Below are 26,098 nucleotides of genomic sequence, written 5' to 3'. Positions count from 1 at the left end.
CAGGGACAAAAGAGCAGGGTTAGAGACCTAAGAGTCTACGGGAGGGCAGGTGGACAGAAGATTAGAGTAAGGGAAGATAATGTTTGGTAATGACAAAAATCGATCTTGTATAGGCTTTCAACCCTTTCTAAAATCACTCGAAACCCTTCCATGAAGAGGAAGAATCCAGACACTCCAATTGTCTTCGGTGGGGAAAAAAAAAAAAACTTTTTATTGAAGCGGGATTGACGTCTTGGTCATACTGGAATAAACCATTATTTCTTCCCTGAAGACCATTGGAGAGCCTGGATTCTTCTTCCGTTACTACATACAAGTTCCCTTCCTGGCTACTTGACCCTGTTTGCACCCTTGGCAGGACAATTCTAAAAAATGCTCTTATACCCTGAAAACCTTTTCATGGACCGAGTGGTTTTTACCACCATAGGCAGCTCATCATCACTATTTAATTTCAACTTTTTTCTAACACGCTACTCAGCGAGAAACTCCGTACTAGAGCATGTGTAGGAACTTAGGGAAGACACCCATCCCAGACCTACAACCAGGACCTACCAAAAAGAAAACACATAGGGGGAACAACGAGGAAGACCAACAAAGGGCGGGAAACATGAATGGGAGCAGGGAAGCGGTCTGCCTGGGTATAATGGTCTGTTGAACCATATTAGGACAATGACCCATGTATTTGTACACTACTAAATCTCTACTTTGTGACCCTGTGTAAGTCTTCCTGTACCTCAAGCACCAATTTTACACTGATGTCTTTGGGGATCGAGACCAAATTGTACATTTCTATGTATAGATTGTTGCACAATGCTCCCAAAGAATACAGGTACACATTTCTTACCATTATTTATCTCCGAGCCCCTCCATGACAGAATACACGATGGGGTTTTATGCTCCTCCGCCTGCTTGGTAGGAGAGCCTTTGCCAAAGCTGATAAAAAGGCTCTGCCCACCCCAGACCACCAGTCCTACGTTTAATCATGCTGCATACTTTCCACAAAACTATGAATATTACTTGTGCTGTGATGTAATAAAGAACGCTTTGGGACAGGAAAAGTCTGTGTACTGTCATGGAGGGACTCAAAGATGAATAACGGTAAGAAACGTATACCTTTATCATCCCTCATGATAGTACACAACGATGGAGATGTACTAAAGCAATCCCAATTAAGGGTGGGAAGTCTGGAATGATGGCTTGTAAAACCTTCCAAATCTAGCCTTCTCCACAGCCAACATCCAACTGCGAAGACCATGTAGCAGCTTTGTATAGGTCTTCTGCGGAGTGCTCTGTTGGCCCATGAAGTAGCTATGGCTCTAGTAGAATGATCCTTAATTATTAATGAAAAATCCAGATGTCATGGCTTATAAGCCTTCGGGATGCATAGTCAGATCCATCTAGCGATGGAGCCTCTTCTGTTTTCTGAAAACAAATAATTGATCAGATGTTCTATAATGTGTCTTAACATGAAAGACTCACTACATCTAAGCAACGCAAATACTCTTCTTGCATACCTTTGGTATTTGACCAAAATTAAGGAGTGGCCGAGTTAAAAAAAAAAAAAAAAGACAGATTAAACAATGACACGAGTTAGAATCAGGGGAACCTGGTTCAATTCCCGGTATCAGCTCCAAAATCAGATTGTAAGCTCATATGGGCAGGGACTGTGTCTAACAATTCCTATGTCCTGCGTACCGCACAATATACGGTAAAGGTGAAGAGCTTCGAGTCCCATTGGGAGAAAAGCAATATATGAAATAAAGTTAAGGAGCAATTATGTCCCGATATACATGAAAGGCCGAGACTACTTTTGGAAGGAATAGAGATACATGTCGCATAATCTTAGGATAAAAAAAGAAAAGAAAAAAAACTGTCCTGCGCTCAGGAGTGTGTTTGATGTACTGTGTGGCTCTTCACGTAGGTCGGGGAGAGCTTGTAATAGTAAATCAGGAAAACCAGTGTGTCCAGGAGACCATGATAAATCTACAGATATCCTAAACGGACATCTGAACTGGCATGGGTGTAAAAGGAGGTTCCGCCGGAGAGACAGGATAAGGGATAGGTAAGGAATGCCGTCTTACCCCCCCCCCCCCCATTTTAACCATTTGTCAACATCCAAGTTCCGCCGTCTGCGATTGTGCAGAATACAGTTCCGTCGGAAGGACTGAATGTAGGGCCGTGAAGGCAAGGAAAAGCCGTCTTGCGTCACAGAGTGAGCCCTGTGTCAGCCTCTATCTTCCATAGTCCTAGGATGTATTGAACTACACATCCGCCTCTTCCTCCCCCCCTGGGGTGCCGCCGAAGATAACGATCGTAGTAGAAGTTGCTCCGAGGCACTCACACGAGATCCAAATGGTCCGCAACAAGTAGAAAAAAATGGGGTACCCAAAATCGTGGAAAACGTATAAAGGTTTTATTAGAACATAGACAATCGGTGAACAAACTAGTTCTCCCACGCAAAGTATGCGCTTTCTCAAGGAGTGTTGGACTACAGGAAATGAGCACTCTTATAGGTGCTGGGTAATTATAAAGACTGCAACAGACCTGGCTGATTGTAGGAACATTGTTAACACATATATAATATAAAACAAATTAAAAGAACACATTCATGGGACCAGTAAATAAAATTATAAGTATGTAAAGAAAGATTATAAAATGGAAGTGATAAACTTGAAATGTATATAATATGTATATATATATAATACATTTTATCACACTTTGTTCTTTTCGAATCTGATGCTCCCATATTATATCATGATTTAGTTCATGATATCTCATATACCATTAGGTGTTTGGACAGCTATATTCAGTTGTGTGAAATTTAATTAGTTTGACTTTAAATTATACTATCCATGTTAAGTTTCAGCATTGGATTTATTGGTTATGATATACATTTCAAGTTTATCACTTCCATTTTATAGTCTCTTTACATACATAGAATTGTATTTACTGGTCCCGTGTATGTGTTCTTTTAATTTGTTTTATATTATACATGTGTTCACAATGTTCCTGCAATCAGCCAAGTCTGTTGCAGTCTTTATAATTACCCAGCACCTATAAGGCCTGGGACATAGTAAGCGCTTAGGTGCTGCTGCTGCTCGCTCTCGCTTGCTGCCGCTCGCTCTACCAGGAGCTTTTTGCTGTCCTGACAGAGGAGACAGCAAGCGCTTGGGAGGCGGGTATCACTGTGTGTGTGTGTCACTTGGTAGCTGTCAGTGTGTGTGTGTGTGTGTGTGTGTGTGTGTGTGTGTGTGTGTCACTTTGAAGTGGTCTGTGTGTTTGTGTGTCACTGGGGAACCTGTGTGTGTGTATATGTGTGTGTGGTGTGTATATTATATAATATTTTAAAAATTAAAAAAAAAAGACATGTGAGAATAATTTATTAACATTGTGCAACTTTGATAAATATATGCGCACACGCACACACACAGGAGACATGGATCGGGGCAGAAGGGGGACAGACTGTCAGGGGGCGGGCGCATCACTGGCCGGGGGCGGGCCAGTGACGTCACGGAGCTGGTTCGCCCTCATTGGGCGAACCGCTCACGTGACCGGCCTGTCTCGCCGGCAAGCGGGGGAATTTTTAATTCCCCTAAGACCTGCGCTTCCGCGCGCTTGCGGAAGCGCAGGTGAGCCCCTACTAAAGCCGCTCTAATTGCGGCTGTAGGGGCTCAGTGCTGAGCGGAGCGCGCGTCAGCACGCTTCCGCCAGCAAGCGCCAAACATGGCCAAGGCCTAAGAGTGCTCATTTCCTGTAGTCCAACACTCCTTGAGAAAGCGCATACTTTGCGTGGGAGAACTAGTTTGTTCACCGCTTGTCTTTGTTCTAATAAAACCTTTATACATTTTCCACGATTTTGGGTAACCCATTCTTTCTACTTGCTGCGGACCATTTGGATCTCGTGTGAGTGCTTCGGAGCAACTTCTACTACTATCCCCAATTTTTTAATTCCCCAATTCTTCTGGCTGAACTCATAGCTGCAAGGAATACTGCTTTAAGAGTAAGCCATTTATCTGAAAGTTGAAGCAACTGTACAAAGAGCAGAACAAAATTGTAAAACAATATATAAATTCCAAGCCGGAAGTAGATGAAGTCGAGACCTAAGCACTGCATTAAAAAAATAGGATACGTCCCTTTCGTTGGCTAAAATAGTGTCAAACACTCCTTGGACTAAGAATTATGGCTACGGTGCTTATATCCACTCTACCAACATTCCAGTATTGCCGGATCGAAGCATTGTTTAATGTACCACCTGGAAAATATATTCCATACCCTATGGTATATTGTGGACATGGATTGCTGTCTGGCCTCAGGGCAGTCTGGATGACTGTCCGACATACGCCTGCTCTTTAAATACTGCCTCTCAATCTCCATGCAGTCAAGGCAATGAATGCTGGATTTGGATGCCTTTTATTGGGCCGTGTACAAGAAGATCCGGTAGTAGCGATAGTCTCCAGGGAGTCTCTATGGACATATTTACTGGGTCTACAAACCATGGCCTACTTAGCCAGAATGAGGCTATGACTATAGCCTTTTACTTCCCCTCTCCAGATTTGTCAGAACTCTCTGAACCATGGGAAGGAGGAAATATGTATATTAGCAGAAAGTTGCATTGCATCAGTGATTCTGTAGAAGTCCCCTATTGGTTGATATTCCAGGAACAAAAAAATTGGAGTTTATTTTTTCCTGTTGTCATAAGTATTGCTGGAAGCCCCCTCCCTGAAAGTAACTTTAACACCTCTGGATTCAGAGACACCTCTCCTGTGTGGATCCTGTGACGAAACGTCTACAGAGATATTTAATTTTCCTGTGATATGTGGTGCACTTTTGTTGGGGACTAAAAGTAGTTGCAAAGATTGTCTGGGGCAGAAAATTCAATGCTTGCGCACTTTGTGCCTGACTGTTTGTTCAGATAAGCCACTGCAGTGGTGTCTGAAATGAGTTGTTCCTTGGAGAAGGAGAGAAGTGGATTATAGCCTTGAAGATTCTGCTGATCTCCAGAACATGTATTAGGAGAGAGCTTTCTATGATGAACCATTTCCTTTAAGAATTTCTCTTTGAGGGCACCCCAAACTCTGAGGCTGGCATAGATAGTGGGTGTGCCAGGCCTCAATCCCTAGGTATCTGCCATTTCCAAGATTCGTAAGGCTCTCCGACCATCTCAAACTCGAGTGCAGGAAGACAGGTGGATTTTCTGCAAATTATGTATGTATGTATGTATGTATGTCTTTATTTGTATAGCGCCATAAAATGTACATAGCGCTTCACAGTAGTAATACATGTCATAAATAACAAATATAAATAACAGATCATGGGAATAAGTGCTTCAGACATACTGTAAAAGTAACATTAAGGAAGGAGTCCCTGCTCCGAGGAGCTTATAATCTATAGTGAATCTGTCTCAGACTTGCAGAATACTGGTCTGAAGTGGCCAATATGAAATTGGACCCATGGCACTGCCTCTATGGCTTAGGTGAAGAGGCCCAGTACCCTGGCTTGCCAACGCAGGATAACAGACATAGCTCTTTCACGTCCTGGAATATCTTGAGGGCTCTCTCGTGAGGCAAAACTACTTTGCCTATTTGGGTATTCAACTGCATCCCCAGGAACATTGAAGGGAACAGTGAGCTCTTCATGTTTATGAGCCATCCGACTCATGTAATTTCTCGCAGAAGGATCTTGACATGAGATCTGGCCTCTGGAAAGGAATGAGCTTAAGAAGTCGTTTAGACCAACAAAAAAAAAAATCAAGATGTCCATCTTCCTGAGTGGAGGGATAATGACCACTAGAACCTTGGTGAATGTTTTTGGGGCTGTGACTGAAAGGAAGTGCAACACTTAGGTAATGCGTTTCCATAACACAAAAGCTCATATCTATAAAGGGATATCTTTTTAGGTACATGTAGATAGGAGTCCTTCAGATCTATTGATGCTGGGACATTCCTGGGTTGAAGTGTGTTGATAATGGACTTTAGGGATTCCATCTTGAAGGGACCAAACCTTAAACTGGTTGACAAACTTTAGGTCTAGAAGGGGACGGAATTTCCCTGAGGCATTGGAGACCATAAATAGATTGGATAAAATGCCTTTCCCTACTTCGTCGTCTACATCTTGTGAATAGCTTCTTGTAGAGCTAGTATCTTGTACTGTTACGGGAGCCGAGACCGGAAAGCGGTTTGTGCAAGGAACATTGTTGAATTCTAACACACCGCGTTTGATGATCTAACACCCGTTCGTCTGTTGTGATGTAGGCCCACCGATCCTTCAAAAGGGATTCTTCCCCCTACTGGATAAGATTCAAGTGATGGGACCTTCTGGCCTTCAGGAAGTGATCAGCCATTGCTGGACTTGTTCCTTCCCAAAGTGCAGGAAGACTGAAAGGGCTGAAAATTATGCTTGGGATATGATTTTCTAGGCCTGTAAGCTCTGGATTCTTGAAAATAACTTATATTTGGGGGGAAAAAAACACCTGCCGTTGGTCTCCTATATTGAGGAAGAAGACCTCCTCTCCTGCCCGAGTCCCTAGCAACTATAGCGTCTAGTGCCTCACCAATAAATGTGTCACCTACGAAGGGAGGGGAAAAGTTTCTTTAAGAAAAAGTATCAGCGGCTAAATTCGTATCCAGAGAGCTCTTCTAGCAAAAACTGTGAGAGCCGAGGTCCTGGCTGTTAGATGGCACCAACTGAAGCATCGCAAATGAAAAATCAACTGCTTGATAGGTGCACAATTCTTAAGGATTCTCTGTTTTCCCACCGACAAGTTGCTCCTGGTTGGTATCTTCATGGAGAAGGGATGAATAATGTCCAAACACGTTGCGATTTAAACCCTCATCTGGATGGAGTCACACTTTTAATAATAATCGGACTACTTGGGGGAACAGGAAAAACGCTTGTTTTTTTGATGGCCAAAAGATACCCTATCCAGTGTTAACAGTCTGCCTGACATCCTCAACGTCCATAGCTTTTCTCACCATCTTTAAAAGCTTATCCAGAATTTCCACATTTAACTATTCTGGGATGTCTGTGGCCTTTATCTTCTTCAGACGAAGATGGTTGACAGTCAGTAAGCGATAACTTGCATATCAGAGTCTGCAGAACGGGATCTTGGTCTGTTTAGGAGGCAATGCCCTCAGCTTGCAGTCTGACAGCCTCACAGGTCTCCAAGACTGAAGTTTTTAGCCACGAGAAAAGAAAAAAAACTCCTTCATCTGAGCTGGAGTTCTCATCTGAGAGACTTAATTATACTAAGAGCTTGCCCCACCTGCATTATTAGGCAATTTGACTTCATACAAGGCATATATACAGTGATTAGATTTGGCTGTAACCTTCTTAGGTTTTCAAGTAGCCACCTGTATAGGAGTCTGTGACTCCATTATAAGCTCAGGAGAAGCATCAGTAGCTGACATAAGAGCTCAGGAAGCCGCAGCAACAAGCTATCAACCGGTGAATAAAAATCAACGAAGAGGACCCTTTTGTACCTTATATGCTCCCCGAGGAGACATTACCTCTGGGACCATTTGAGATAAAACAAGCAGTCAGTGCTCATTTCTGGTCATGGCAACCCAGACTTTCGGTTAGCACAACGCGGTCTATGGCTTAACCGAAAACTGGCGCATACCAGAGGCATACCAGGTCTCCTTCCCATATTCAGTGATCCAGCCGGTTCATCAGAGCAGGCAGGGGCTACATTAGAGGCTCCAGCCTGTTTGCGCTGTGTCAGAGCCAGCAGTGACCTGGCTTCAGGAGGTAGCTCAGACCTCGATCGGCGGATCCAGACGGTTTTGCCGGCATCAGAGTCAGCAGGGACCCGGCATCAGAGGCTGCATCAGACCTCGATCAGGGAACCGAGCCGGTTTGCGCGGACAGGACCGACAGGGACCTGGCTCCAGTACGATTCTTTCAGACCTCAGAGAGGATTTGCATATGGGTGGGATCAGCACACAGGGAGAGTCCCCCTGGAACTCCAATCCTTGCTTCTTATTGGAGTTACTGAGAGAACATCCACACACGCAAGTAGCAAAAACATGACTGAGGATCTGAGCTGTGAGGAGCCTTTTTAGCCTCTTTGGCAAATGCAGTCCTCCCACGCAGGAAGGAAGGGCATAATCCCCATTGTGTACTGTCATGGGGAACGAGAGATTATACATACACATTTTGCAGTATCACAAGGAGCCCACCTGTTTCTTAACACCCCTCCCCACGTACCCTCGCTGGACGGGGCAATAGCACTATCGTCCCATTCCAGATTGGTGGAGTTTATGGAGTTGAAAGAGTTGAGCGACAGGCTGTCAGAGCCGAGCATGGAGCTGGGAAGGCGGTCCTCAAAATCCAGCAAGTACTGGGGCTTGTAGTAATCAGGCATGTAAGGGGCCAGGTCCAGGTACGGCACATCCTGCAGAGAGAAAGACGTCACTGAAAGGAAAGGGGGTGCGTGGAACAGCAGAGGTGGAACAGGCAAAGATAAAGTACAGTGCAAGGGGGTAATTCTCTATACAGACGTTTGGACTGTTCATGCTTTGGGTGCCCAGGGACGTAACCACTTCTGCATGGGTCTGACATCCCAGGGGCCCCATGACGTAGTGGCCGTCATACCCTTTTTTGTGCTCGTTTTCCATTGGAGATGGGGAGGTCAAAGCGCACCTTTAACCCCCTCTGGCAGTGAAGCGGTTAATGTGGCACAATCACACACAGGTCGGTACCTCTGCTTAGATTTCTACCTCAAACGCCAAGTCCCTTTAGTGCTACAACAGGTGTTTTCTCCTTTATGTCTCTTCACACCACCCACATATTGAAGTCAACTGCACAGCGAGACAAGCCAACGTGTCCAAAGTGGGAAGTCTTTGTTTAAGAATAAATGACAGCTCCCTTTGGACCTTGGCCAATTCACAACATTCCTCTGTGCATCAGGTACCAATTTATTTTTAGAATGTAAGCTCTTCAGAGCAGGGACTACTTTTTCTACGCACGACATTATGTTCCCGGTTAGAGCTATCACAAGGTAAACGAGATTTGTAGTTCCTCTCCCATTAAACAAACAGACACAAACACGCACCAGCTCCAATTCAAATCTAATAAACTCCAGGCCAGACACCAGTGTGAGGAAGAGGGTGAGGTGGTCGTGGCTGCACACCAGGGCATTCCTGTAACACAAGGAGAGGACAGGAGATTAAACAGGAGGAAGGAGAGAGTAGCAGCTGACAGGGGCGGCCGGGTACTCCTCACTCACTTGTAGTAATATTTTTGCAGCAGGCTCTGGTTCTCCTGGAACAGCCTCAGATAACTCTCCAAAGAGTTTTCATTCAATGCCAGGTATAGCCAGGCACGACCTGTGAAATACAGAGAACATAAAGAGCTCAGGGACTTACTCTCAGTGGCAAAAGGCTCCTTTCGGAGACTAGACTTTCTCCGACATGCAGACACCAGCACTCATGCATAGTGGAGACTCGCACTCAAACAGTTCATTACTCACTGCGTCCCAGGAGAGTTGCCACATGCTGCTGCCCCTCGATTTGTTTCACGGCCTCCCTGCGCGTGAAATGCACAACTAGCACCCAGTAGCCCGACGAGATGTCCTGCAATCTGGGACAGAAAGGGGAGGTGAGGCATACAGGTGTAGGACAGACTTGACAAAGATCAACGTGCCCCTTATAAGAGCGAACAAACACGCACAATTAAAGACAGGGGTCCTCATTGCTAGGTTTGTGAAGCATGTGCAGAAGTATAGTGGTTATAGGAAAACACACAGCTTCCCTTAGCTGCAGAACACACATGGCATGGGCTTTACATTGTTAGAGGAATAATGTAAGAGATGTGCTCATCTTGCAATAATGATAAATATGAACAAACTGCACAGCCCACAACAAATGACCTTATTGAAGACTGTAACTACAAAGCATGACACTCACTCCTGTGAGGTTTCCCAATACAAAACTCAGAGGTTGTTCATCATTGCTCATGTTTACTTTTGTTTGGTGCACTTTAAACAGGCATTGTATTATAAATGGTCAAACTGTCATTAATGTTCTCTAACGCAGGGATGCACAAACGTCTGTTGCTGCGCCCCCCTGCATCCACTCCCCCGGAGCGCGTGCCCCCCAGTTCGCGCACCGCTGCTCTAACGCACTGCTTGCACTTTGCAGTGTATTATTTTTATAGCACAAAGTTGTCAATAACCTGGCTGCACAATCTGCTCCCAGAATAGGCAGAGAAGGATGGGGAGCCGTGTTGGTCCTTCCATGTAGTAACAAAGTTGGGAGAGGGAGTAGGGGGTAGGGGGTAGGATACCATTTATTGCGCCAACAAGTAGTTGAAATGTTACAAGCTTTCCAACCTCTCAGGGTCCTTCATCAGGTGTAGCAGGAATACAGAAACAATATATGCAAGGGCTGTTCTATTCAGCATGCGGCCGCGCGTTCCTATGCGAACACGCATGCACGTGCTTTTCATGTATATAGAGTGTATGTGTGTGTGTATGTGTATGTGTGTGTATGTGTGTGTGTGTGTGCGCATGTGCGCGTGTGCATGTGTGTGCGTGCATGTGTACATATATGTGCGTGTGTACATATATGTGCGTGTGTACATATATGTGTGTGTGTACATATATGTGTGTGTGTACATGTGTGTGTGTGTATGTACGTGTGTGTGTGTGTATGTACGTGTGTGTGTACATGGGTTGTGTGAGTGAAAGTCCTAGATAGATATTTTTTTTTTTAAAGAAAAAAAAGTTTAATATTTTTTTTGACACGCACGCGCACACGCACACGCACACGCACGCACGCACGCACGCACGCACACACGCACACACACGCACACGCACACAAAAACACACGCACACACACACGTCAGCTCCCCTCTCCCTGTCGTGCGCGGCCCTTCTATAGAAAGGCTGACTGACGTCAGCCAACTGAAATTCCGCGCGCACGCACGGCATAGCACACACCCGGCACTATAGAACGTGCCCAAGAGGGATATCTGCTTACAATGGATGTTGTGGAGAGAAAGTGGGAAATAAGATAAGGTAGAAACAGATAGCCTGGTGAGAAAATTAACAGTAAATACATAAAAGGCGGTTCTCTATTGAAATGCAAAAGCAGCCCAGGCAGTAAGGAGACTTGTCACATTCACTATCTTGTCCCATTCTCCTCACGTCTCCTGACTTGTCAAGGCCGCTTTTGCATTTTATGTTCATTCTCACACCAGGCTACATGTTTCTACCTTTCTTATTTCCCATTAACATCCATTGTAAAACAGATATCCCTCTTACATACATTGTATAAAATAATGTTTCTGTATATCTGCCACACCCAATGAGGAACCCCAAGAGGTTGGAAAGCTTGTAACATTTAAACTAATTGTTTCTGCAAAAAAAAATAAAAGGTATACAGTACCCACTTACTCTCTCCCCTCTGTTACTACCAGAAAAGGGAAACATCAGCAAATTCATTCAAAGTGGCACACAAAAAGGGGAAGAAAAATATGTTCCAATTATTGTGAAAAGTTTACAGTCCTGTTGTGATAAGGTGAACAAATGGTGGCTTATTTGCTCAATTATTCATTGATCGGGAATATTTTGCTTTGTATTAAATAGGAAGTCGCTAATGGATGCAATTAAAAGACTGCGTCATATGTTTAAAGGGTCCAACGTATACGTCATGGACACGTTAAAAAATAAATAAATAAAATGTACAAGGATAAGCATTTACATTCTTGTATTTATTTATTTTTTAACAGACGCAATCCATGCTGTATTTTTTCTTCATTTTTAAATATAGAATTGAAGCGGGGGATCTGCAGAGCTGAACCCCCTTAAGTTGAGCTCCGGAGACGCCCTGCTTTCGGAGATACCTCTGCAGTGGGTGGCAATAACGACTCCAGGGTTCATATTATGGCGAATGTCCAATGCTCTGGCGTCCTGCGGGCCAATAGGAAGCCGTGATGTCACAAAGAGTAGCTCTCTCTTGGCCTATGACGCGGGAGCTTTAAACTGCAGAGTGATACCGGCGCCCCATTCAGAGGTAACCCTCTCTGGAAGCAGGGGGTCCCCAGAGCTGAAATTAACGGGATTAGGTTCCAGAGACCCCCTGCGTCAATCCCATTTTTAAAAATTAAAAGTTAAAACACACGTGCTCTGACTGCTTCTTTAACATTTCCATAGCAAACAAACTTTTTAGAGTTTTTGCAAACTTGTATCTAACGCCCTTTCGTGAGAACACCATTTGTCACCCCTTAAAACGAGAGGTTTTTAGCCCATTTTTTTGTATAGCAGTTCTAAAGCCATCATTAGTCAGAGAAAAAAAAACATAAGCAGCGTAAAAGCATGAATTCAGCAGGCCTGGAGAAAAGGGAAAACATTCATTTTTCAAGACAAGTCTTACTTTGTTATACAATTGTCATAATAAAGAAACAAGAGAACGAAAAAATGGAACAGAACAGGGGGAGGGGGGGGGAATTCAGCTAAATAAGCTTAAATAATCAAAGTGCAATAAGTCTATTGACATCTTGGTTACGGCTTAGTTAATCATATACAGACGTTGGAAGGGGGAGCAAAAAGGACCTGGGATAGAAGGGGAAGTGAGTACTTTTGCTTAAATACATAGCAAATACAAGGAACTCCTCCTGTGAGCATGTTTCAGACAGGCCAGCAACACTGTCTTTCACCATCTCTTAGCATACAATGCTTCCACTGCCGCCAGGGATTCTGGGTAATGACACCGAATGAGCAGTGTGCTACATTTAGCTTATCCATTTTAACATGGTGTATACATGGTAAATATAGGTGAATATAATCATTGGTCTCTTTGATGATATTGTTTTAGGGTATAATTGTTATTTGAAGTTTGAGTGACATTCGAAGAAAACCAATTACATTGCCAAGTTATTCCAATTAAGCTTTTTTTCTTTACCCCCTTTGTAAGACTTCCAATTTAAGTGGCTACTATACAATGGCTCAGTTTGTCTTCCCAAGCATCAACATAAGGCTGCGGTCCCAGTAACTGCCACAGCGCGGTATGCGCTGTGCGTGTAAGCACCGCCCCTCAATGGGGCTGGGCCCAGTAGTCACCTTCACGCTGAAGGTGCAGCCGCGCCGAACTGCAAGGTTTTTTCAACTCAATGAAATTGAGTTCAAACCTTGCGACGGAGGCGTGGCCACGCCCCCACCGGCGGTTCACCCAATGAGGGTGAGGCTCCATCGCGGGCTGAGGCTCCCTCCTGAATGAAACCGAGCCAGGAAAAAAAAAAAAAAAACAAGCCATGACACACAGCTCAACAGGCCGCCTCCCTACGAGCTCCTTCCCTGCTTACCTCCTCATTGGCTCACACGCGCACCACGTGACGCGTCAACGCTCCAGAACACCATCTTCTGGTAGCACTGGCCGGCTGACACGTCACAGCACGTAGTGAGCCACGGAGGGAGGAGGCAGCGGGGACCAACAGATTGCAGGTAAGGGGCTGGTGGCGCACGCAGCCGCGCGCGCCACCGGACGCAGCGGGACCAAAGCCTTATGGGGAAGAGTAGATGCCCAAAGTCTGATCTCTGTTTCAGTCATGTATATGGAGGAGGACCATTTCATCTGGTAGTTCTGATTGGCCAGCGAAGCAAGAGGTAACTCACTAGTCCTAAGGACACAGTGAGAAAAAAAAATACCAGACTAACAAAAATATAACATAAACCGGTATCAAGTGCAACAGTAAAATAAAATAATGTGCACAACAATATGAGAGTTAATGTAAAAAAGATCCAAATGGGGGGATACCGAGCAGAGCCCTCCCACCCCCCGCCTGACGCCCACTGTGAGACAAACTCTGAACCGTCCCAGTGGACTCTGCGTAGGTGTACTCTGCCCGGATACGGGAGCGCACCAGCGCCCGGAACATGGCCACGATGTTTGTTGGGACCTCCCTCTCCAGACACTGCTTCCTGGTCTTATAAACGGCGAGCTTAGCCAATGCCAGGAGCAGGCTGATGAGGAGGTCCCTAGGCTTATTGTCCCGGGACACTGGGCACCCAAAAATAAAAAGGTGAGGGGAAAAGTGCAGCCAGAACCGCATGAGAAGGCCCCGCAAGGTGGATAAGAGGGGCTGCAGTCTGCGCAGCTAAAATATGTACACGGACTCGCGCTCGCCACAGAAGGGGCAGGTGGGGTGGGGGGGGAGTCCGTGAAGTGGTCCAAGTACTCTCCCGTGCTCAGTGCACCGTGTAGGACTCCAACTCAAATCCCCGGTGGGACGGGGGACCAACTCTGAATAGAGTTCCCTCCACCAAGTCTCTGGAGGAGGGAGGGGGAAAAAAATAGTGTCCTAAAGCAGGGTTCTCAACTCCAGTCCTCAAGACCCAACACGTCAGGTTTTCAGAATATCCCTGCTTCAGCATAGGTGGCTCAATCACTCCCTGCTTCAGCACAGGTGGTGCAGTCTTTGACTGAGCCACTGATTGAGCCACCTGAAGCAGGGATACCCTCAATAACCGACCTGTAGGGGAAGGGGAGGGGTTGAGGACTGGAGTCGAGGAACCCCTACCCTCGAGGAATAAAAACCGTAAAACCGTTGTGACAAATGGAAATTAACGTCACAGCGGTCTCCGCAGCGCATGTTACTCACCCATAGAGCAGAGCATGGTCCAGATGCTCACACAACCGCTGCAGCACCCGGTCATGGTTTCGAATGGCAGGAGTCTCATCTTCACAAGCCGCAAAGTAACTCTGCAGCTGAATAAGGGGGAAGAGAGACAGCACACCAAGTCAGCGTCTATTATCCAGTGTCGGGGGACTCCGAGATGCAGTATCGCTCTGCCCTTCCGCACTGCACGGGGTTAATATACCAACATTATCGTAATAGAGCCCTAATAAAATGATACATTGATATTGAACGGTTTTATCACCACAATACTACGGATAGTCAACCGAGGGATTCATTTAAGTTTTAGGGACAGTTGGCGCCATGCAGTTTAGAAGAAGTTGGATCTTGTCCATGCAGAAGTGATCCCACCACCCTTTGTTCAGTCTCTAGTGATACTGATAGCAGCACCCTCCGTCGCTTAGGAAGCTGTGGGCCCCATTCTCTCTCATCACTCCCCTTCCTCATCCCTGGTGCTCGGTAATGGTGACACGTTTTATAGATTTTAAAATATAAAATGTATTGAAAAACAACTCCAAATGGTTTATTGTTTTAAGAATAGAACAACCATCGTCTTTATGCCGAAGGGATAATGAGCGAGAGAAATATCTTTGTCCCAATATATTTCTTAATATCTTTGCAAGAAAATTTTGGTAACTGCCCATACACCGACTACACAGAGACGCCCACCCCTGATCCTGTGCGCCACAGCAAGACGGAGACCCTGCACATACTACGTAGGACTACAGGAGAGATGCGGTTTTAATTTTGCGTGTGTCGGCCATTCAATAAACAGGGTATAAACTACTCACTCAGAGAAGGGACTTGCAATATAAAGTACCAAGTAAAAAAACAATGAAACCTCTCTTACAGTCTGTTCACACCAAAAAAAAAAGGGGAACATCTCCCCCACCACATGATATGTTATCAAAACCCAGCAATCATGTGAGAACTTTGTCTCCTGAAAGGAAGGAGCAGAACTGCTCAGTTAACGCACTGTGTGGAGTGTTACTGTTGATATTTGCTAGCTGGGTACAGAGCTGCAGATTCTGAGACAGGACATGTCTCAGCTCCCAAATCTGCCCCCTGTGTCGCATAAAACCAGCATGCCTTTTATCTGTGCAAGAACTGCATGCAAACTCATTTAAAGTGGACAAAAGAAAATGTGAAGTATTTTTTGTTTAATCACATTCTGGGTGGACTGGATTCTTTAAAACATCTTAAGAGAGCACTTAGGGAGCACTGGATCTGAGAACACAGACGGTTTTACCTGTTGCGTTATTAATGCCTCGACAGCCGGGTGGCTAGAAAGACAATATTGAGGAACAATAGTGGTGCGGCCTCTCGTTCACACTTAAATGAAGAATCAGGCCTATAATATCCTCCAAAAGCAAAATGCACAAGCCAAGGTAACACTGAAGGACCGCACCTTCAAATACACACACTGACAATGAATTCAATAAGGATTTGGGGTATTGCTGATGGAAGACAAGGTGGCCATCATTTTAACTCTTGAGCAGCCAGAGAATGAGATGACAAATAAAGACACAGGGAGGGGGGGGGGGGGGGGGGGGCTTGGCTGCTTTGGTTTATGACAGAACCCTAAAGTACTTCCCATTGAGACTTCTTGTTGCCAACAGGTCTGGCAGAGGAGGGATTAACCCTTTAGCGGTCCGAAGGTGCTTTGGCTCACCTTGTCTGCCCATTATCCTAGTCACTGCAAAAACTTCAGCCCCCATCTGATCCAGGACTCTCATTTAGCATAGCCTCATGTCCACCCCCAGCGTGTTTGAATTCCCTTACTGTATTATACCCCAACATGTTTTCATTCATATTACAAACAGCAGTAAAGTTTCATGCAGTACAACCCACTCCCCCCCACCCCCCACACACAGATAATCACACTGCCTCTTACCACAACCTCAAGCATCACATACCAAGAAGCTAGGCTGCTAACTTTACAATGTGCAACAAGAATCTCCATCTCGCAGGAACTTATGCTTCCGTTTCGCTCTCCCTTTAGGCCCAGGCTCGTTCACAGAAGGCCAGCCTTGCGTTATGAACCAAACTACATTAACCCTTGTGCGGCCACAAAAAAGGTATACTTTAATTATTGAAAAGATTGGTGTGCCACCGGTATATTTTATTGCTATGGTCTTGCACACGCATACGGCGTGTAGTACCATGCAGATTACGGCATGTTGGATTGCAGCTTTATAAATACACTCCAATAAAAATGATGCCTCTCCGACCAAGGTCTTATCTAGGAGGTCTCCAAGGTTATGTGGGGAGGTAGAAGGTTCAGATAGGAGTAAGGTGTGCACTTCATTTCCTCTTTCAAGTCCAACATGGCTACGCGGTGTAGTGCTGGGTGCTTCTCAGATACTTACTACTGATGCTGCAGTTGGATCAAGAGAAAACAATGGCACACCAATCTTTCCAATAAAAAGCCGACTGATGCATCTGTCGATATTTCGTTGTTTGAGTCGCACCTTCATCAGGACTTCCAGCATATACAGTGCATCAGGGTGGTACTAGTAGTGGTAGTGGTAGTGGTGGTAGTAGTAGTAGTAGTAGTGGTAAACGTGTTAAATGTCAAGGGTGTGAAATGGCAAAAAGAAAAAGCTTTGCTAAAGATGTTTTTAGGCAGTGACAGGTGACCAGTCTCCGTATTACTCGCGTGACAGCTGAAACCAAGAAATAAACTCCTGTTTGTGGGGAGGAGGCAGATCCCTCATTCGCTGATGTTGGTGTCCACGTGGCACCAGCATTTAAGAGGTTAAGTAACAAAGTGTGGCAGGTCCGAGCCGGTGAAGAAGCCGCTGGCTGCTTCTAATGGACTTGGATAGGAGCAAACATTTTGTTGATCTCTTATGGAATCACATGCTCAGTGATGCTACCGAAGGACGCATTCAAGCAATGACCAACCACTTCTGCAATCCCATAAATAAACGTAGGACTCAGCAAACTGTCTTCTATCTTCCCCTTACTTGCCAGAACACACGTATGCTACACATAGGTGTTTGCATATATGCTGGGGAAATTAAACAAAACGCACTCCACCACACACCATTTCCTACAATAACTGAAGATATTGTATTAAGATTTGTAAAAATCAGAAGGCTGTGACAGACCGCCACTTTGTTATGGGCGCTTTTCCAACTACGAATGAATGGAAAGGCTGTGCTAGAGACATTTTTCACAAGGCCCATTTAACCCGAGAGAGCCCAGCGCAAGAGTGGCCAACCCCAGTCCTTAAGGGCCACCAACAGGTCAGGTTTTCAGGAAAGCCCTGCTATAGCATGTGGCTCAGTGCTGTCAGAGCCACCTGTGCTGAAGCAGGGATATCCTGAAGGCCAACCACAGGTCAGGTTCTTAAGGACTGGAGTTGGCCACCCCTGGCCCAGAGCAATGTTGCTGACCCCTTTAGCACCAAAAGGGTAAAACGTGGCCACAGCAATCTGCTTTTATATCCACATTTCCCTTTAAATAATAAATGACCATTGCAGTTAATCCTCATAAATCACACAGCAGCTTTTATGACATTAGAAATTATCAAACCAGTCCATGGACACAAGGTTAATACAAAGGATTACATCACATGGTAAATTAAAACATCTTCCATTACCAACAAGTATACGGGGCAGACACGGTTACGGGAAAGTGGACGTTGGGAATATTAACCCTTTTGCTGCAAGAGCAGCCTACAGTGCAAGAGACATGCAATGTGCTGCAGGCCCTTGGGCTAGTGACATACAAGGCAGCTCGCACAGATCTGACACCCAGTTGCCACACACCATGTGGCTGCTGCTTTGTCCACAGACAGTGACCAGTTGAACAGCGAGTGACGAGCACTAGTGTGCCCTCAGAAAGGTGACAACCGAACGTCTCTTTACAGAAAGCCAGAAGGCCACTAAACAGAAGACTTCACAGCTGTTAAACAGTGATACGTACTTCAAGGTATATCCCAAGGCTCGTGGCAGAATAACAATAAATATATACATACACATCTACCAATAAGCCTTGGGATATATGTCTCTCATAATATAGGTACAAGTTTATATCTCGAGCATTGGCATTATGTGATTTATAGGATTTATATACGAGGAGCGGCTCAGTGAGGAAAAACACAGACTTCGTTAACAAGAGTTTGAATCAGGGAACCGTGGTACAAATCCCGGTGTCAGCTCCTTGTGACCTTGGGCACGTCACTTTATCTCCCTGTGCCTCAGGCACCAAAAGCATAGATTGTAAGCTCACCTGGGCAGGGACTGTGTCTGTAACGTTCCTATGTGCTGCGTACCGTAATAGTGACGCGCTTCGAGACCCATTGGGGGAGAAGTGCTATATGAAAACGGTTTTATATTCTATGAAGATCATGTCATACTCATTTTAAAATATGAATTTTAACTTTGGATTCAGAAAAAGGCACATACTGTACAGCCTTTTTGCGGTATGAGAATACAGCACCTTCATCAGATTGGGCTGCCCCCACCAACGCAATAAGGCACTCTAAAGGTTGGAGATGCACAATTCAAAGAGGCAATCCATGCCGGTTTTACCCATTTTTTTTATAGGATTGAAGCAGGGGGGGTCTCCGGAGCTGAACCCCATTTCAGCTTCGGGGACCCCCTGGTTCCAGAAATACTTAAAATTTGTAGTAGGTGCCGGTAACTGCTACAGGGTTCACTTTAAGGCCGATTTTCCCAGCTCCCACGCACTACGGGCCAATAGGAAGACGTGCATCACCCAGTGCGGGTTCCTATTGGCCTATGTGATGCGGGAGCGGTAAACGGCAGAGAGATACCGGCACCCCCCTACGGAGGCAAATATCTCTGGAAGCAGGGGGGCCAAAGCGGAAATTAATGGGTTCAGCTCCGGAGACCCCCTGCTCCAATCCTGTATAAATAAAAACTACATGATTGCTCCTTTAAGAGCCTAATTGTAATATACATCTACAACAGTAGCTCCGCAAAGGGGGGGAACGTGTGTTAAAGTTATATTAAGAGCATTTATATGTCTTAATAAAGGTGTTTTTATGCAAAATATCACATCCTGGTAACACTTACATGGCACAAATGCAGTAAAAGGAAAGGGTTAAGAAATGCTAATGCATTAATTGGATATGACTCCTGCCAGAAAATGTGTCAGGCTATAAAAAGCAAAATTGAACAGTCTCTGGCCTTTCAAGTTTAGCTGCTCAGACATGCAGACGTACAGTCCTGCCCAGTCGTACCCAGACAATGTGCAATTTCAGGTCTAGGGACATTCACCACATCGCAGCAACCCAGAACCAGTGAAAATCCCTCTGCTCCAGTAACAATGGCAAGGAAATCATTGCCACTGTATGGTTCCTGTGAAGTACACTTATTTTGTTTTTATACTTTAAAACTAAATAGTTTAGCAAAACCTTTACACCTGAAACATATCACTATCAACTATCCTTTGAATCCTCCTTGGGCCATCACCCAGACTCGCATGAAAACATGCACTGAAATAAAAAAGGATCAGTGTTTTCTATTGCAAAACGCACTTTAGTGCGACACAAACCTAATGTAACCGCAAGGATAACGGCCCATGTTTTCTAAGCAGTCTCCCAGCATACGACCTTCAATGCTCTGTAAGGTGTCTTGCGGCAGACAACTGCTTAATAAATATGACCTATCATTTATATCACAGCCATCCTAACGGCTGATACCTAACGGCTCAAACTTTATTGGACAAATCAGACACTTCATAGTATTTCAGCCCTTTTCTTGCTAACCTGGCTGCAGATATGCATACAACTTTGCAGTTTTCTGCAATGCAAAAATATCAAAGGCGTTAAACCATAAACAATCAATCAAATTAAGCAGTAAATTGACTAGGTCTCTGATTAGTATCTGGGTGCCTTCCAATCTCTGCCTAATAAAGAATAAAATTCCTACGTCACATGACGAGTCTTTTCTGTGTTGGATGATACAATAATGTCGGAATATCAGGCTCAGCCAGTTCTGACAAACTTGCACATGGCAGATTCTATTAACAGGCAAATGCAATGAGAACTGAGCCTGGGAAAAACATCTCATGTGGGAGCAATGCTAATGTTTCTAATGTAGGTAGCCCTAACAAACGTACAGACGTTAGAGGCACAAAGATTCACTGGTGTGCAAATTATAGTCTAGGTGGGCCTGAGACACTAGATGAAGTGACTTGCCCAAGTTCACACTGGGATTTTAACAAGGCTCGCCACCTACAAGGGCAGTGTTCTTCCCACAAAACATCTCCTTCAGTACATAATCCCACATTTTTCTGCAAAGGTGATGGGCCTATTCTAGAGAAGACATGTTTTACTAACAAGAGTACCACTACTTCTCCGTTTTAGCCCTCTTAGAGTCCCCCTTTAATTGAAAAGAAAAAAAGGGAACAGAGATTAGAACAACGCCCATTGGAACTCCCCCTACCTATTCTTACAGCATAAATATGTCAGAATTCGATTTTAGAAATAGTTGCACCAAAGTGTAATGTCTACAATCCTGCAATGTACCAACACTTTTCCAAACCATTTTTCCCACTGCCTGTACCCAGTAACATGGAACAAATAAAAGCAGGGTGACCCATTTCCTCTAATATTCTGAAACCAGTCACTACTAAGGGCGTTACAGGTCCTATACACACACACACACAATGACCACCTGCCCAGTACCAATCGTATTAAAAAAAAAACGCTCATTGAAATGTAATCATTTCCTTTTTTTTTTTTTTTTAAGAAAGCAAGAAACCCCCCCCAACCATTTAAAGCCAGATAGGAAAGCAACACATTGTGACACAATGTAACCAGATTAGATAAATTTACACAGCAACAAATACAGGAAATGTTTCATTGTATTCTCTTAATAAAACAAAGGGTTTTGCTTTCAGTAGGACCACATTAGTTTTTGCTCTCCAGCTTGGCTGTTTTGGTTTGACAGAATCCTAAAGTACTTTGTTGAGGCATCTTGTTGCAAACAGGTCTGTCCTAGGATGGATTAACCCTTTCACTGGAGGTGCATATAAACGCAACGCAGAAAGAGCTAAAGATTGCAGTCCCACAGGGGACCAAAACGGTAGTCCATATAATAAAACAAAGTGACTGCTTTGAGAGATCTATATAGATATATTTCTTGAGACAATGTTGAGATATATATATATCTATATATATATATATATATATATATCTATATAGAGATATATATAAAAATAATGATATTTTTCTCCAAGACCTGGTGTGCCCGCTTCTATACAATATACATATATTCAGCGCACGGCTTAAGAGAAAAACGAAAAGTTTCCCATATGACGAAATAAATTTATTTTATTTTTTTCACGGCCAAGTCGAGCGTGCTGACTTTATATACCTCAACTATCCACACAAACCGGGCACATGAGAGGTAATGTAGAACGGGCCCTAAACCTCAGATCCAAATGTCAATTATAAAAAAATGTAAGTTATAGGACTGCACCTGAAGTATAAAATCAGCATGTAGCAGTACAATGTTTGTGAGATGGAGGGTCCCAGCCCAGCAGGATTACATCAAGATTTATCGATTTATGTTAGGAGGGGGTCACTCGGAGGGGGTCACTCGGAGGGGGTCACTCGGAGGGGGTCACTCGGAGGGGGTCACTCGGAGGGGGTCACTCGGAGGGGGTCACTCGGAGGGGGTCACTCGGAGGGGGGGGTGAGAGAGGGGGGGGGTGAGAGAGGGGGGGGGTGAGAGAGGGGGGGGGGTGAGAGAGGGGGGGGGTTGTCATCTACACAAAGGGGAGAGGGGGGGTTGTCATCTACACAAGGGGGAGAGGGGGGGTTGTCATCTACACAAGGGGGAGAGGGGGGGTTGTCATCTACACAAGGGGGAGAGGGGGGGTTGTCATCTACACAAGGGGGAGAGGGGGGGTTGTCATCTACACAAGGGGGAGAGGGGGGGTTGTCATCTACACAAGGGGGAGAGGGGGGGTTGTCATCTACACAAGGGGGAGAGGGGGGGTTGTCATCTACACAAGGGGGAGAGGGGGGGGTTGTCATCTACACAAGGGGGAGAGGGGGGGTTGTCATCTACACAAGGGGGAGAGGGGGGGTTGTCATCTACACAAGGGGGAGAGGGGGGGTTGTCATCTACACAAGGGGGAGAGGGGGGGTTGTCATCTACACAAGGGGGAGAGGGGGGGTTGTCATCTACACAAGGGGGAGAGGGGGGGTTGTCATCTACACAAGGGGGAGAGGGGGGGTTGTCATCTACACAAGGGGGAGAGGGGGGGGTTGTCATCTACACAAGGGGGAGAGGGGGGGTTGTCATCTACACAAGGGGGGAGAGGGGGGGTTGTCATCTACACAAGGGGGAGAGGGGGGGTTGTCATCTACACAAGGGGGAGAGGGGGGGTTGTCATCTACACAAGGGGGAGAGGGGGGGTTGTCATCTACACAAGGGGGAGAGGGGGGGTTGTCATCTACACAAGGGGGAGAGGGGGGGTTGTCATCTACACAAGGGGGAGAGGGGGGGTTGTCATCTACACAAGGGGGGAGAGGGGGGGTTGTACATCTACACAAGGGGGAGAGGGGGGTTGTCATCTACACAAGGGGGGGAGGGAGGGGGGGGTTGTCATCTACACAAGGGGGAGAGGGGGGGTTGTCATCTACACAAGGGGGAGAGGGGGGGTTGTCATCTACACAAGGGGGAGAGGGGGGGTTGTCATCTACACAAGGGGGAGAGGGGGGGGGTTGTCATCTACACAAGGGGGAGAGGGGGGGTTGTCATCTACACAAGGGGGAGAGGGGGGGTTGTCATCTACACAAGGGGGAGAGGGGGGGTTGTCATCTACACAAGGGGGAGAGAGGGGGGGTTGTCATCTACACAAGGGGAGAGGGGGGGTTGTCATCTACACAAGGGGGGAGAGGGGGGGTTGTCATCTACACAAGGGGGAGAGGGGGGGTTGTCATCTACACAAGGGGGAGCAGGGGGGGGTTGTCATCTACACAAGGGGGAGAGGGGGGGTTGTCATCTACACAAGGGGGAGAGGGGGGGTTGTCATCTACACAAGGGGGAGAGGGGGGGGTTGTCATCTACACAAGGGGGAGAGGGGGGTCAGTTGTCATCTACACAAGGGGGGAGAGGGGGGGTTGTCATCTACACAAGGGGGAGAGGGGGGGTTGTGTCATCTACACAAGGGGGAGAGGGGGGGGTTGTCATCTACACAAGGGGGAGAGGGGGGGTTGTCATCTACACAGCGGGGGAGAGGGGGGTTGTGGGGGGAGTTGTCATCTACACAAGGGGGAGAGGGGGGAGTTGTCATCTACACAAGGGGGAGAGGGGGGAGTTGTCATCTACACAAGGGGGAGAGGGGGGGTTGTCATCTACACAAGGGGGAGAGGGGGGGGTTGTCATCTACACAAGGGGGAGAGGGGGGGGTTGTCATCTACACAAGGGGGAGAGGGGGGGTTGTCATCTACACAAGGGGGAGAGGGGGGGTTGTCATCTACACAAGGGGGAGAGGGGGGGGTTGTCATCTACACAAGGGGGAGAGGGGGGGGTTGTCATCTACACAAGGGGGAGAGGGGGGGGGTTGTCATCTACACAAGGGGGAGAGGGGGGGTTGTTCATCTACACAAGGGGGAGAGGGGGGGTTGTCATCTACACAAGGGGGAGAGGGGGGGTGTTTCATCTACACAAGGGGGAGAGGGGGGGTTGTCATCTACACAAGGGGGAGAGGGGGGTTGTCATCTACACAAGGGGGAGAGGGGGGGTTGTCATCTACACAAGGGGGAGAGGGGGGGTTGTCATCTACACAAGGGGAGAGGGGGGTTGTCATCTACACAGGGGGAGAGGGGGGTTTGTCATCTACACAGGGGGAAGAGGGGGGGTTGTCATCTACACAGGGGGGGGGTTGTCATCTACACAGGGGGGAAGAGGGGGGTTTGTCATCTACACAGGGGGGAGAGGGGGGTTTGTCATCTACACAGGGGGAAGAGGGGGGGTTGTCATCTACACAGGGGGGAAGAGGGGGGGTTGTCATCTACACAGGGGGGAAGAGGGGCGGTTGTCATCTACACAGGGGGAAGAGGGGGGGTTGTCATCTACACAGGGGGGAGAGGGGGGTTGTCATCTACACAGGGGGAGAGGGGGGTTGTCATCTACACAGGGGGAGAGGGGGTTGTCATCTACACAGGGGGGAGAGGGGGGGTTGTCATCTACACAGGGGGAGAGGGGGGTTGTCATCTACACAGGGGGGAGAGGGGGGTTGTCATCTACACAGGGGGGAGAGGGGGGTTGTCATCTACACAGGGGGGAGAGGGGGGGTTGTCATCTACACAGGGGGGAGAGGGGGGTTGTCATCTACACAGGGGGGAGAGGGGGGTTGTCATCTACACAGGGGGGAGAGGGGGGTTGTCATCTACACAGGGGGGAGAGGGGGGTTGTCATCTACACAGGGGGGAGAGGGGGGTTGTCATCTACACAGGGGGGGAGAGGGGGGTTGTCATCTACACATGGGGGGAGAGGGGGGGTTGTCATCTACACAGGGGGGGAGAGGGGGGTTGTCATCTACACAGGGGGGTTGTCATCTACACAGGGGGGAGAGGGGGGTTGTCATCTACACAGGGGGAGAGGGGGGGGTTGTCATCTACACAGGGGGAGGGGGTCACGGGCCTGCACCCTCCAGCTGCCTCTCTTCACTCCATGCCCCTGCCCACTAGGCCTCCCTCAGGCTCCTTTACCTTTTCACGGAGAGGGAGATGTTCTCCAGTATACGGTCCTTCACCTCCTGGGGCTCCATGAGTCCCGCCCTCGGCCAGCCGCGCTCTCTCCGCTTAACCGTCCACAACTCATAGCAGGTCACCGAGGCCCGCCGCATCCCGCCTGCCGGCCCCACTCACTCCTCCTCCTCCACCCGAGCTCCGGGTGCATGCAGGGCGGCACCGCGGAGAGCTCTCCCCTCCCGCCCCGGGTAACACAACCCGTGACCCGGCTACACCAGGAACTGATGTCAACAGCGCGCGGCGTGCGGGCGGGGCCGCTGGCAGGGGGCGGGGTCACGGTAGGGATAAGACAGCCAATTAGAAGGCGTGCTCCGAGCTAGTGGTGGAATTCTGCTAACCAATAGGGCGTCAGCACCAATGAGGGCGTGCTCTGACAGGGCGGAGTTATGCTAAAATTAAAACGGGACACAAAGAGGGATGTTGTGGAGTGGGCGTGGTATATACACTGAAGTAAACCAATTGCTTGCACTCTATCCTGTCTGACAATGGTATTTGGGACCAAGACTACATTTTTAAAGCTTACAGTGACTGAGATCCAGATCAGAACCAACGCTAACACCAACCTAACTCCTGTTACGCCCACTTAACATTCGGAATGCACATTGATACCCTGACATCCAAAATCTATGCCAAACTGTACTTTATAAGAACAAATCCTCCCTAAGCCTGCTGGTCAGAAAGCGCATCGCACAGCAGATGCTAATGCCAATTATTGCCTAT

The 26,098-nt window shown here is 46.9% G+C and overlaps 1 protein-coding gene across 2 annotated transcripts in view; it reads right to left on the bottom strand.

Moving 5' to 3' along the window:
• The window catches only part of PLEKHM2 (pleckstrin homology and RUN domain containing M2), a 41,434-nt gene extending 15,816 nt beyond the window's left edge, over window positions 1-25,618 (bottom strand). For both annotated transcript variants that reach the window (XM_075605916.1, XM_075605917.1), the window contains exons 1-6: window positions 25,338-25,618; window positions 14,596-14,704; window positions 9,467-9,576; window positions 9,224-9,323; window positions 9,050-9,137; window positions 8,203-8,389 (exon numbers count right to left, since the gene is read on the bottom strand). In XM_075605916.1, the coding sequence (XP_075462031.1) occupies window positions 8,203-8,389; window positions 9,050-9,137; window positions 9,224-9,323; window positions 9,467-9,576; window positions 14,596-14,704; window positions 25,338-25,473 (730 nt within the window). In that variant the 5' untranslated portion in view covers window positions 25,474-25,618. The remainder of the gene's footprint in view (window positions 1-8,202; window positions 8,390-9,049; window positions 9,138-9,223; window positions 9,324-9,466; window positions 9,577-14,595; window positions 14,705-25,337) is intronic.
• Window positions 25,619-26,098: the final 480 nt, after the last annotated feature.

Source organism: Ascaphus truei, chromosome 6 (assembly GCF_040206685.1).
Source record: "Ascaphus truei isolate aAscTru1 chromosome 6, aAscTru1.hap1, whole genome shotgun sequence".
Taxonomy (NCBI): Eukaryota; Metazoa; Chordata; class Amphibia; order Anura; family Ascaphidae; genus Ascaphus; species Ascaphus truei.
Note: the sequence above shows the minus strand (reverse complement) of the source record. Positions and strands in the feature narration are given on the sequence as shown.